General features: G+C 46.2%; 1 protein-coding gene across 13 annotated transcripts in view; it reads right to left on the bottom strand.

Annotated features, from left to right (window-relative positions):
- Positions 1-14005, bottom strand: part of LOC117902498 (voltage-dependent T-type calcium channel subunit alpha-1G) — an 86619-nt gene that overhangs the window by 25187 nt on the left and 47427 nt on the right. For 7 of the 13 annotated variants that reach the window (XM_034814339.1, XM_034815137.1, XM_034815219.1 and 4 more), the window contains 8 exons: positions 11634-11745; positions 10394-10625; positions 10156-10330; positions 7395-7436; positions 4826-4852; positions 2844-2965; positions 2421-2575; positions 983-1075 (listed from right to left, as the gene is read on the bottom strand). In XM_034814339.1, coding sequence (XP_034670230.1) covers positions 983-1075; positions 2421-2575; positions 2844-2965; positions 4826-4852; positions 7395-7436; positions 10156-10330; positions 10394-10625; positions 11634-11745 — 958 coding nt within the window. The remainder of the gene's footprint in view (positions 1-982; positions 1076-2420; positions 2576-2843; positions 2966-4825; positions 4853-7394; positions 7437-10155; positions 10331-10393; positions 10626-11633; positions 11746-14005) is intronic. The other 6 variants (XM_034815745.1, XM_034815830.1, XM_034815300.1 and 3 more) reach the window with 2 other exon arrangements.

The following is a 14005-nucleotide window of genomic DNA, read 5'->3' as shown; positions in this document are numbered from 1 at the left end:
GTTGTAGCCGGCAAGAGAAAAATCATTTTGCACATGAAATGAACAGCGACATAGATGGGGGCGGGGGGGAAAGAAAGTAGACATGGGTGAAGGAGTGTGGAACTGTGCAAACTTCAAACATAAATAATGAAATTTTCCCCATGTGGATCTCTGTATGTGCCGTGCCGCCTTCAACTGCAATTGTATCTGTAGCTGTATCTGTGTCTCTCTGCAGGTGCATCCATCTGCAATTGTAGCTGTTTGTGTGTCTGTATGCACTTAAAGGCTTTTAATTGGTCCAAGGACACCTGAGCACAAATCCTGCAATGCAAATGACACAACAGCAGACTGGAAGTCCACTCGAAGTCCGTCCAAAGTCCAAAGTGTGCCCCGAACAGGGGGGACAATGGAGTGAAGCGCTTCCGTGCTCCCCCTCTCTTCTCGCTGTCTGCATTGCAACATGCTGCCAGATGCTGGTCGACAGTGCAACAGCATCATGAATTTCGAAGCCTTTAACTTGTACACTCGCCGAAAATGAGTTCAGTTGCAGATTCTGTTTCAGATCTGCAAAGTGCTTGGCATTATCGTCGCTCTATATCTTCGATCGTTCGCATAGACCAACATTATCTGTTCAATATTTTATATATGGGGGTTGGTAGATATTTCCATATTTTATAGCCATATTTTGGCAATGGGTTTTCCTTTTTCTTTGCTTTATTTATTAATTTTTTTGCCGGTGCAGATAAAATTTTGGGCGCTGTCTGTTTTTTGGCTATAGTTGAAAAGTAATTTACTTATTTACATTGGCAAATTGCTTTAGAATACTTTTGGATACAGCAATCCAGCATATCCCTCCCCACTGCAGCTGCAGCTCCAGCCTCCGCCTCAGCTCAATTAGTCCGGCCAGCAGCATGCCAGACCCCATTCCGCCCATGCATTGAATATTCAACTCGTGATCAAAAGTTGGGTGCCCGCACAGCACCGGGTATAGCATAACACTCACCACAATCAGCAGCACAAAGTAGATCCAATCCCAAAAGCTGTGCGCATCCTGCACGTAATACATTATGTCCGTCCAGCCCTCCAGCGAGATGACCTGCAAATCCAACAAATATTTCACCATAATTAGCGTACACACACGCACACAAACAGACACACAAAAACAAGGCTACAATACACATGCATGATATAAAATTGAGGCTAAATGTACGGGCGAATATGCATATGAAGGCGTTTGGCTTTAGCTGCCTTTTATTGTTCTCGTCCCTGCCCCTGCCCCTGCCACTGCCTCTGCCATTGTGCTGTGCCATGCCACAGCGTGCCATGGTTCGGGCGTGGTCAGGCGTGGCGAGGCGTGGTCAGGCGTGGGCGGAGCAATTAGGATTTGCCTCTTGGCCTTCTGCACCACGTCACGTATGCGTAATGTGCGGCGATACCCGTGCTCAGGATCCTGTCGATTGGGCATGCCAGAGACATTACCTGTTGAAAGCTTCAACTAACTAAAACAAAGCCCATCCGTCGTTGGCTCATCTTCGGTGCAGAGTTCCACTTATGTCTAGTAATCTCACTTCTTCTTTTTGTTTTTTTGCGAGTAACCAAATGGAACTCCAACATAAGAGCCAATCATTGGATGGCGGTGGGAGGCTTAACTCGTAACAGAATGAAATATGTGCGAGGAGCATAGCCCATGCCCCTGCCTAACCGAGGCACCTCCGCTTGGCAGCTTCATAGCTTAATGTGCACTTGATTTGGAATTAATTACATCGTTTGACCTGCATATCAATGGACTCTGACTCTGACTCTGGCTCTGACTCGCTCGCGGTCTACGGTCTGTGCGGTCTGTGCGCCCCCTCTAATTGGCATATCAATTAATGCCTGAAACGTGAGGGCCACTCATTAGCGAAGGGAAGCTGTGGGCTATCCTGGGAGTAGAACTATCGCGAACCTATCACAACTATCCACCCTCCGCTTGATAAAGTTTTCGCTCCCTGAAATTGATACAGCAGCGAGGACGATGTCGAGGTTGGAGGGGTCCCTGTCGCTTTCGCTGTCACTGTCGCTGTCACTGTCCCTCCCTGGATGCTTTGTTCTATTGGTTTAGTGAAAGCGATGCCACCACAGCGAAGTTGACACCGAATTAACATGCAACATGGTTCCGCGTTTTGCACGCTCCTCCGCGCGCTGTTGTTGAGCAAAGTTGAACACTAATTGGAAATCGGACAGACGATGAAGCAGTGGCAGAGAGAGGAGAGTCTAAATTGTCGACTGCAATTCCATGAAACAAAACAAACTGTAGATAAATGTTTGCAATGGTTCAACAATTAAGACTACTCTAGTCATGTCTGCAATTGTTTAGCCATTAGCCAACACTCTTTTCGATCCTCTTGAGCACATTAAACTCCCAATAATGTATGAGCATGAGGGTGAGAGTGAGCACTCACCAAGAATATGGCCACCCAGGCCATGCCAATGTTGTCAAACGATATGGTGCCCTGAAAGGGATTCTCGCCGCTCTGTTTGCACGTTGTGTAGTACTGGTTCCAGTTAACGCACGAGGTGTTTGTCGGCTCATTGAAGTCGAACAGCTTGGCCTCCTCTGCGAAAAGGAAAAGAGGGAGAGGGAGAGAGTGAGAGTGAGGAGAGGAGTTCGCTGTCAGTATCGTTGTAATTGTGATTGCTTTTGCTGCTGAATCTGCTGCTGCTGTTACTGAACTTAAGCTCATCATTAACCTCGAGGGAGAGCAATTAAAAACGCCATCAAATTTGATTACAGCGCAATTTGCACTTCATTTAGCTTTAAAGTTAATGTAATTGAGGAGAAGAAGGTGGAGTTGGAGGTGGTGGGGGATAGGGATTCCACTTACCGTTGCAGACCAGTGAACCGCTGCGGTAGGGGGGAAAGTTGCCGCAGAGATGCATGCCCGAGTCGGTGGGCGTGGAGCAGATGTAATCCTGATCCTTGGAGAACTCGTAGTACTGCGATAGGCTGCACATGTGGATAGAGAATAAGTCATGTGATGCGATTTTTTAAATGAAATCGAAACATCCAGCACACACAGAAACAAAGTGTACGAAAGAGAAGATCACACGAGAGCAAAGAGACAACGAGAGAGAGAAAGAGAGAAATTACAGAGAAAAAGAGAGAAAGATAAGAGAGAGAGAGAGAGAGAGAGAGAGCACAAAAAGTACAATTAATATTCGTGGTTCATATCAAGTTCAAATTAGTTTATTCGATATGTTTATGCGTTTATCGTAAACATATACATCGAGATGTGGGAAAAAAGAGCGAATAATGATCGATAAATCGATAAATTTTGATTTCTGCAGAAGAGAGACTGTGTGCGTAGTTGTTTTTTTTTTGTTTCATGGCTTGATCTGCTCACGCGTGCTACACGCAGCTACACGAGAACATTCAACTAATTAGAGTGACAGAGACGGCCAATGGGTGAGGCAAAAACTAAAGAGTAGCGTGACAGTGAGGAGAGCGACAGTGAGAGTGAGACACGGCTGACCAATGCAAAAGAGTTACAGACTGAGTTAACGAGTAGCGAGTAGCGAATAGCGAGTGATAGCGAGCGAGTAAGAGCGAGCGATGGAGAGCATGTGGCATAGAGCTTTCATCAAGCTAAGCTAAGATAGAGCAATAGACAGAGACAGAGTGAGAGAAAGAGATAGCTATAGTTCACCCACACACAAGGCGAGAGTGAGAGAGTTAGTGGGCGAGCTAGAGAGCGATAGTAAGCGCGGAGCGAGAGTGTGGGTAAGCTTAAGTACAGTCAGCCACTGCAAAGACACAACTGTACCGGAAGAAGAGCAGAACAGCGAGAGAGAGACACAAAGAGAGATAAATAGAGAGAGAGAGAGAGACAGTGAGATGGCTCCCAAAGACATAAAACGAAGCACAAAGCGCAAACTAAAACACAAACTAACAAAAAAAAGTAAAGAAAAACTAAGAACAAAGCAAAACTCTTTGTGAACGGGCTGGGGCTGGGAATGGGCGGGATGTGTGGGGGCAGGGGATAAGGGATGATGACAAGGATGGTGGGGCATAAAAAAAGGAAATGAAAACGCCAAAGCAATTTAAATTAAACGCGCAATGTTGCCACAAAATGGCCGACGCACGACGCGGCCACCACCAGCAGCTGGCGTCGCGGTAGCAGCCGGTGCAGGAAACATCAGGAGCGAGACATCAAAAAAATGAAACAAAAAAAAAAACGTCACCATCATCCGAGTGTCAACCGTGTGTGTGTTTGTGTAAGTGAGTCGCCGTGTTTCGCTGTGTGTGTGTGACAATAAAATGTGTTTAATATGCACGTGGAGGCACGGCTCTGACACTGGCAGACGACTATCCTGCCACCCAGCAGCTGGAGGTGAGTGGAGTGGAGTGGCACGGCGTGGAGTGGCCTGAAGTGCCGTGGAGTAGAGAGAGAGGCGAAGAGACGCTGACGCTGACACTGAGACTGAGTGAAGGGTGGGTGGAAGGGGTCATCGGGGCACAGCACCGCAAGTGGAATTTCACATATTTTTGTAGTTGTGTTCTCCTTCCGCTTCCAACTTTTCTTTTCTTTTATTTTAATATTTTGTGTGTAATTTTTCCATACATTTCTTTTTGCAGAAATCGCAACCATTTGCACGTTTCACAGCCGTATGCTAAACTTTATGAACTTCTTCATGTGTGGTGTGTGTTTGTGTGTTTATGCATGTATGTGTTTGTGTAATTACTGTACTTGATTTGTTGGCATGTGACTTGATAGGGAGAGCGAAAAACGAGAGCGAAAGTTGGAATGTTTTTTGGGTATTTGGGGTTGAGTGTAGAGTGGCGTGGACGGGGGGCAGCTTTAAATACCTTTGCAATAGAAACTGATGGTTTTTCCTGTAAAAAGATTTCAGCTTACAAAAGATACATACGCCCACAAACACACAGGAAGACACACACACCAAACACACAGGCAGGCAACGAGTGTGCGTGGATTGCGGTGGCTTCGGGGGTCTTAGAGTGCTGCTACAGCTGCTATTGCTGTGTGTCTCTGTGTGTGTGTGTGTATACATTCTGCACTATTCCTATGTATCTGTGGGCGTGTGTGTGTGTGGAGCGAAACTTTTACTTTTAAACGAACAAAAAAATATTAATTAATAATTAAGTGAACGCGAGTGTGGCCCCAGTGCAAAGTCAGCAGCAAGTGCAGCAGCAGCTTCAGCTTCGGCAGCTTCTACTGTGAAAACTCCAGCAAAATGGCAAGGAGCAGTGTCACCTTTGCACAGTGAAAGTTAGACTATCGAATAGCCAAGAGGATAACCTTGTGGTGTGCTCAGTGTAAGCATTTTTAGCTATTTAAAACAGGGAAGGAGAAGACTTCCTTCCATTGAAACCTCCACTGAGGGATTGGTAGTTGCTTCAACCTTTTATTTTATAATAATCATTATCTCAAGTGTCTCAAGTCTCTCATGACACATCAAATTCAGCGCATGAAAAGGAGAAGCTAAACGAAATAAATTCCGACTTCTCTCCTGCCATGAATTCTAAAGGTACACTCACTTGTAGTCGGGCTGCTCAACGAGTTGTTGCTAATTGGTATGGTTGTTATTTCGGTTTTTTTTTCTGTTTTTTTCACTATGTTTTTCAGTGCCGCTGCTGCTGCTGAATTGCTGTTGCTTCCTGGGTGTCTGGGAGTCTGGGTGTCTAGGGTTTGCTGCTGCAACATGTCATATTTGTGTGTCAAAAATGAAACAGAAAATTGCAAAACGAAAACGAAAACGAAAATTTGGCAAACGCAACACAAGCGAAACAGAAACTGCAACTGCAACTGAAACTGAAAGAGCGGCAGAGGGTTGGGGTTTTGGGGGTTAGGGGAAAGTTGAGATAGAGGAGAGAAATGTTGCCACTCTGTGGCCTCAATTTCATATACTAGCACTACCAGTATGTATTCTTATTTATGTATACACACATATACATATATGTACATATGTATGTATGCGTGTGTCTATGTACTCTATATATACTCTAGATATCGTGGCATTCGTGTGTGTGTGTGTTTTTGTTGGCGTGTGGTTTGGTTAGATTTAGTGGCAGAGTTTGGATAGAGAGTGGGGAGATCGGGTTCAAGTGGTGCCACATCAACATCAACATCAAGTCCATGGCTCCAATATCAACTAGCAAATGGTAGATAGGTCTACGGGGGCTATGTATGGGTACAATATAAAGCTAAGCTAACAACCAAAAACAAACGAGTACCATAAATCGAGTAGAGTGGAGTGGCAAGGAGTGTTACTTATGGGTATATTTGTGGTCTACTTAAAGGATGTTTTGTTGGGGCACTTGGGTCAAAGGTTCTGCTGTGGTACAGTTGTGTATAGTGTGGTGACGGGAGGATATACATATATATATATATATAGAGATTCGATACGTGTAACGAGTAACGAGTAACGATAGTAGAGACAGCTATTCTGCTTTGACGAGTTGTTTAGTTGTCTAGTTGTTACGAGTATTTGGCATAGTTTGGTATATCGTATACGTATAGAGAGAGAAGAGTAGATGTATAGTTATAGAGAGAGACAGAGGTAGAGAGAGAGAGCTATCACAATTGGTATTCGTATTACTTTACTATACTAACTATGTATTGAGTACGAGTATTTATGCACATTTACTAGAGAGAGACAGAGAGAGAGAGAGAGAGTGTGTGTTTTGTGTCGAGTATCAAACGTGTGTTTTGGTGTAGATAATTCTTCATTGAGAGGAATAGGGAGAGTGAGAGAGAGCGAGCGAGTGGAGGCCATGAGGATTGAGCAGAGACTCCAAGAGTAAATCTCTGTCATCCGCTCAACCTTCATCGCTGATCGTTTAAGGAAAGAGCGAGCTTGGTAGCTGGGAAGTTGAGTTTTCAAAAGGGGGTTGGTTCGAGAGAGCCCCGAGAGAGCAGAGTAGAAAGCTGCTCTCAGGGCTCTCTGCGTCTCTTTGTGTGAGTGTGTGAGAGAGTGCGCTGCGATTTAGTACAGAGAGCATCGCATTATAGTAGAGGATGGTTAACAGGGCTAACAGAGAGACGAATTAGCGTGGGCTATTACAGGGGTGGGTTTAACAGGTTAGGGACAGAGCGAGAGAGAGAGAGAGTGTTTAGAGAGATTACATTTATTTGAGTACAAGTAAGAGTATATAGAGACAGGATCTAGTATTAGTATAAGTAGTATTAGTATTAGTATTAGTATTAGTGGGACACTAGTAGCAAGTAGTTTACGGCTATTAGAATTTGGTTTGTGTCTTGTTTCGTCTTCTTCTGTTCGTGTGTTCGTGTCTGTGTGTGTGTGTGTGTGTTTATAGGTGGTTTACATGTAGTAGTTGGTGTATGTGTTTTAGTGTTTCTGTGTTCGTGTGTGTGGGTTAGGTTAAAAGGGGGGAAAAATAAATCATTTTATCTTACGAGTTAACACGGACTCGAACTCTGTACACTTCAGGTAGTCCCCTGTAAACAAAAAATTGGTTCCCGGTATGATTTTCGTTTTTGTTTCATTTGTTTTTACATTTCATTTCATTTTTCATGTTTTGTCAACTGCATTTCTACTTTTTTTTTGTTTTCCAACGAGAGAATTACTATCTACGACTATTTTGTTGTTGGTATGTTTCTCTTGTGTGTGTGTGTTTTGGTTTTGTAACACTCGAAAACTCAAGTAAACAGAATAAATAGAAAAGAGAGAGGAGAGTTTTTAGTTCTTTGACAATATATGTTTTTGTGGTCATTTCTGTTGGTTTTCTCGCATTTTGTCTCTCAACCAAAAATAAATGTAGATATATAAATTTAGGAAACTAAATTTAGAACAAAACTGTAACAGAATATGTATATGTATACATACGTACATTTACATACATACATGTACATATGTATACATATTATGTACACACATAGCCTGGACATTGCAAGTTTCTTTTTGTCCTGTGGTTTTTTGGCCATTGAGATGCTGATCCGTGCAAATCGCTGGCCCCTGTCTGTTGCTGTTATGTGAGTGTGTGTGTGTGTCCACGTATGTGTGTGTGTGTGTGTGTGTATGGGTGGGTGGGTGTTTCAGCGTATATACAGCATGACTTTGGGGAAGGGAACACCTCCCACCTGGCACTTGGCAACACTAATTGCGAGTGGAATGTGAAGTGGACAAAAAACGCACACAAAAATATGTTTGAAACAAAAACGAAACACAATAAAAATGCACGTGAGTGCGAGTGTGTGTGTGTGTGTGCGTATGTGTGTGTGTGTGAGGACAAGGAGCTAAATAATGTTCAGCAATTGCAGCACTCGAGCTGCTGAGTGGCAGAGGGGCAGAGGGGCTACAAATGAAATTCATTAAATAACAAAAAGAAATGAAACCGAAAATTGAAGCTACAGGCATTTCATTTAATTCGAAGGAAAATTACCTCAGGCCAACAAAAGCCAAAAAACAAAATCAATAAAAATGGAAATGAAAAATGCAAAAATTAAATGCAGAAAGTTGGGGGGGCAACGCAAATATTCTTGCGAAATGGCACGAGATGCTGGGGCTGTTGTACGTACGGACACAATTGTGTGAAATAATTAACGAGTGAGGCAATCGTGGGAGAGAGCCAAAACTGGAGCCACAATGCTGTGGAATTGCATCGAAAATACATTTCAAAATGCACACACATTCGCGCGCGTGTGTGTGTGTGTGTGTGTGTGTGTGTGTGTATTCTCGTACTCGCAGTTAGCATGTACGAGTGGGGTTTGGTACTGGGTCCTGGCTGTGTGAACAAACATTATTTACAGCTGAGGAGAGCATGCGGAAGTAAGCAAACGAAAGAGCAAAGAAACAAACAAGGAAACAATGAAACAAAGCAAAAGAAACAGCAACGGAAACAGCAAAAGAAGGAAGGGCAGAGAACACACCACAAAGAAAAACACACAAAACATAATCGCTGGTGGGTTGCTGGGTTGCTGGTCGGAGGGGGGGACATTGCGGGGGTTCCTTGAGCTAAGCGCGCAGCGACCCAAAAATTTCTGCACTTCTACTACAAGGGGATTCGCTGCTCATGTGTGTGTGTGTGTGTGTGTGTGTGCTGTGTGTGTGTTAGCTGTGTGTGTGCCGCCCCACGGCTTCGATGATAAATGATTGTTTTGGGGCCAAGTTTAAAAAAAGAAGGCCAAAAGAAAATGTTTGCAAATCATTGAACAGAAAAGCGCTGTGCATTTTTTAGGGCTCAAATTAGTTTATAATATTTGCCAACAAGTTCTCAGGGAGTTGTGTGGTGAAGTTCCAGTTGGGGAACGACCGACCATCTACTGCAGGAGAAAATATTCCAGCGATATCTGGCTCTGTGCAGACATAAACCCTCTTCAATTCAGCACCATTGTAAACCATTATCTGCGGAGCATGTCCCGCTTTGCTGTCAATGGCAGAACCGCAGAACGGATGCTTTTGGCCAGCCGCCATGCAGAGCGTACGGCGTAATGGGATAAATGGATGGATCTGGGAGCGGATAACAGATGGACAGACGAACAGACGAACAGACAGAGAGGAAGACAACGAGTGCAACTGAGAGGGCAACACAGCGAAGAGTTCATCAAAATTGACAGAATTTTCATATGCAGATTTCGGTTGGCTCTGTGGGAGGGACATTCTCTGGGCTGCAATTGGCACATCACATGACGGTTATATTGTTTGCCTGTGTGTGTGTGTGTGTGTGTGTGTGACTGTGTCTGTGTGCGAGAGTGTATTGGTGTGGCTTTAGGGCAAAAAGCTAAGCAAAAACCAAAGCAACAAAAACAAAGAAAAAACAGCAACAGAAGCACAAGAAAGTGGCAGCTGGAGGACATTGCCTCCTCCACTGTCGAAATGTTGCTTAGAAGATGGACAACAAAATCAAAACAAAATCAACACACACAACGGATATACATATATAGATACATATATGTATATATAATATATATATTTATGTACAGTATAGGGCACACATACATACATATATGTACGTATGTATGTATGTATGTACGAGTATGTACGAAACAGATGCAGATTTATGTATGATGCAGACAGAGATACAAAACGTATGCATCCTCGCACACCGCCAAAATCCTTTCCCCCCAGTTAACAATCAACAAAACCAAAACCCATTCGACCTTAGTCCTTCCCCCCCGACTGCAGCACTCCCCGTGCGTGAACCGCTGGAGTACTCACGTGATGGGATAGATCATGCCCTCGGGCTGTTCCAGTGTGCAACGCTGCCGGAGGATGCCCTGCCACAGCTGAACGCCAATGATGCCGAATATGAAGAAGACAAAGAAGCACAGCAGCAGGACATTGCCCAGCATGGGCAGCGTGTCCAGCAGTAACATCACAAGGATCCGCATGCCTGCAAACGAATCACCAATTGATTGACTGATTTGGGGGGGAACTGCCGGCCCGCGCCACTTACTGGGTATACGATTGATGGCCCGCAGTGGTCTCAGCACACGAATCGTTCGTATGGCCGTCAGATTGAGATTCTCCACATGCATCACATACTCGAGCAGGCCAGCCAGGACGATGAAGAAGTCCAGACGATTCCACGAGTCCGCCAGATATGTGTTCTTGCCGCACATGCCCATGGCCACCATTTTGATGGTCATCTCCAGGGCAAAGAATGCAAAGATAATGTCATCGAAGATCTGCATAAAACGGGAGAGACTTGGAGTTAGATGTACAAGGGATGGGCGTATTTTCTGTGTCTTTTCTTTTGGCCACTTTTCACATCCCTCCCTAACGAACTAACGAGAGTTGATCAAATTAAAATTAGCCAGGCAGCCAGGCAGCCAGCCACCACTAACGACCATGTGTGGCGTTGGGTAAAATGATGCTCCATGGGCTCCACCTGCTTTTGATGACATCAGGAAGGCAAGGACATCCCCACAGAGGGGGAAAGGCGTCCCCCGTCACATACCCGATGCCACACAAAATGAGTTTGCCTTGGCGACATCATCGTCATCTTTTTTCCTACCCCAGTCTCAGACTCGTCTCTGCCCAGAACTGAACTGTTTCTTCCCTGCACGGCTTGGCCTTCTCCTTCAACTTGTTCCCAGCTATTTTTGGGCGCCTCTTTTCAGCGACGGGGAGTGGGATCGGAGGGGGGGTCGGCCCACTTATGTCACTGTGTGGCTGTCGTTGTCATTTTGACTTTGTTCTGTGTGCCAAAATTGGCGATGCCTTGCCTTGCCCTGCCCTGTCTTGTCTTCTCAGACCCAACCCCAACCCTATGTCCCTTTTCCTTTGTCCTTTATCGTTGTGCGGGTCCTGCTGGATGTCCTGGTCCTGGTCTCGTCTTGCTTTACACTTGAGTGCGGCCAAAATGTCGCCTGGCTTACATATCATTTACAGACATTTTCGCACGTTGCGTCGCTTCTCTCCTTCTCTCTCTCGCTCTGTAGCATTTTGGCCACGCTCTGTAATTGCCTGACACTCCCCCCAATCACCATGTCCCACTTAGTGGCACCCCCTGCCGTGTTGCGGCGCTGTCTAATGAGCCGAAGTGCCTCGTTTGATGTCATCAGGCAGGCAGGCAGGCAGGCAGTCACAACAGGAAGTGAGCCAAAAAATGGCTTAAATAAATGGCATTTAATGTGACACCCAGTCACCCAGGCGAGAGGAATAGCTGGAAGGGGAATGGAGCTGGTACTCACCTGCAGTATCTTGCAGCGATTCGTGACACAGGCATCGTCCACGCAGGGCTGGTACATCCCCAAAGTGATGCAGTTGAGCAGGATGACCAGTATGGAGACACGCTCGAACCACGTGCGCAGATCCCAGTCGATGCAAATAATGCAGATTTAGTTAAGGATGGAAACCAAGACAAAATATGAAGGGGAACTGGAGTGTGCACTGGAGCAGACTGGAGCTGGAATCGGAATGGCAATCGGAATAGGAGTAGGGGTAGACAGTGGATAACAACTTGCAGTCGCCTCTAATGCGCACTCAAGTGCTTGTCAACTTGGCTGCTCTGCTCCTGCACCACACTCCCACAATCCTGCCCCCAGCCCCCACCACATCGTTGCGGTTTGTCGCTTGTCGGTTGCTTCTCTCTCGTTTGGCATGGTTTCGGTTGTGGTTATACCCTGTACTTGGAATGGGTATGCTCCGAAAAGCACACCAATTGCTGTTCACAATGCGAAAAATGTTAAATTGTCCCCTAATCGTGTCGCGCGTCATGCAGCGGTGCTCCTCGGGCCCCAAACAATCTTCAGGCTAAACAACAAAGAGAGAGTTACATTCCGTGGCACTTCCATGTTGCCGTTATAACTATGTAACCAGATAGGTAACTGCTGCGTCGATATCGTTACAAGTTGAATGTGTTGGACCTTCCTTGAACTTCTTCGCTGGCACGCTTCAAATGGAGCAAACTGATGATGGCTGGCCATCAAGTCAGTCCTTTTCATTCACGCATTGCCCCCGCCAACAAGCCACTCGATTTGATCACGTTCTGGCTCGATGCTCGATTCCGGACGGGAGAGGAGAGAGAGCCACACTCACGACCCTGGCCCAGACCAGAGCAAGAGCAAGGGCAGGAGGCTGAGGATGAGTATGCACTGGGTGTGTGTGTGAATGCTGATGATGCATTCCACCTGATGCAGTACCCTCAGCTGCCACTTGTCGTCTAAAAGCTTGCTGCACACACTTGGATTGGGTAAACACTCGCCACATGCCTCTCGCTACCCGTTACCCGCTACCCTCCACTTGCTACTCGCTACTCGCCAAGCGCCACCGCACCTAAGGACATGCACACACAAATCCAAATGCACAAGGCCAGAAGCAGGACCAAGCCCATGCCCATGCCCATGCCCAAGCTGCCTTAATGCATTGCCAAATGAGCGCCAAGGACTCATTCTTTCTGCCCCTATAGTCGTATACTCTGATGCTCGCATATGCACTCGTCGAATGGGGATGGGGAATGGGAATGGGACTGGCAGTGCAATTAAGAAGCGAACATACACAGACGACAGCTGGGACTGGTACTGGTACTGGTACTGGTACTGGGACTGGTAAAATGGCAAAAATGTTTACGCTATTAACGCACAATTAAAGATAAAACGTGCAGCACAATGGGAGGAGGAGAGGAGGAGAGGGAGCTGCATGCAGCAGTTAAGGCTGCCCCAAAAAAAGTCGAGCAATTCATTAGGAGCCACAGAGTGCGGAGAAGGACCAGCGGGCAGCAGTAATACTGGGAGGAGGAGCAGACTGCATGCAGGTCAGACCCAGGTCGGGGTCGGCAATGGCAATGGCAGCGGCAGATTTGGGTGATTGGGGTGGGGCCTGGGCTGGGCAGGGGTTTTGTCATCATATAAAAACAAATGTGAAAAGCGTGGAGAAAGGGCGAACTGCGGGAGGGGCAGGTAGAGCGTAAATATTGCAGCAGTGGCAGCGGCAGTGGCAGCAAAAACCCATGCGACAACAGCGACAGAGGAGCAGCATCGACCCTGTGTCGATGCTTTCATTTCAATAGGGGCAGGGTGGGGCAGGGTGTGCGGGCCTGTACAGTGTGGCCTGTGTGGAGAGGACTCTCGGGTATGCGAGCATTATTTTTGATTTGGCAACAGCGATGGCCCCCAAAACCCAACAGTAAACAAATGAAGTCGAGCGTAAAGTCGGCCAACGGGAGGTGGCAGCTGGCAGGCAGTGAAAGTGTGGCAGGGACAGGGACAGGGACAGGGATTGAAACGCATGGAGGGACGCATGCAAGCGTGCAGAAATCGCAACAAATTAAAAGACCCGCAAAAACAAAAGGCAACAGCGAAAACTCAAACCCAAACACAAACCCAAAACCCGAACCCCACCAAAATGCTCAATGAAAAACCACCCAAAAATTCAGGGAGCAAAAGCCATGGAAGATGACTGAACAGCGCGGATTGAGGGGACTGAGGGATGTGCATTGAGAATATTTCTGAATACACGAATGAAAGCGAATTTGGGAGGGGGGGACTTGGCGAATGCCCTGAAGAGGTGCAAAACAGCAAAAGGAAAAGCGGCACCGAGTACCAAGAAAAAGCAGAAAAAAGCT

This window comes from Drosophila subobscura, chromosome A, assembly GCF_008121235.1.
Source record: "Drosophila subobscura isolate 14011-0131.10 chromosome A, UCBerk_Dsub_1.0, whole genome shotgun sequence".
NCBI lineage: Eukaryota > Metazoa > Arthropoda > Insecta > Diptera > Drosophilidae > Drosophila > Drosophila subobscura.
Note: the sequence above shows the minus strand (reverse complement) of the source record. Positions and strands in the feature narration are given on the sequence as shown.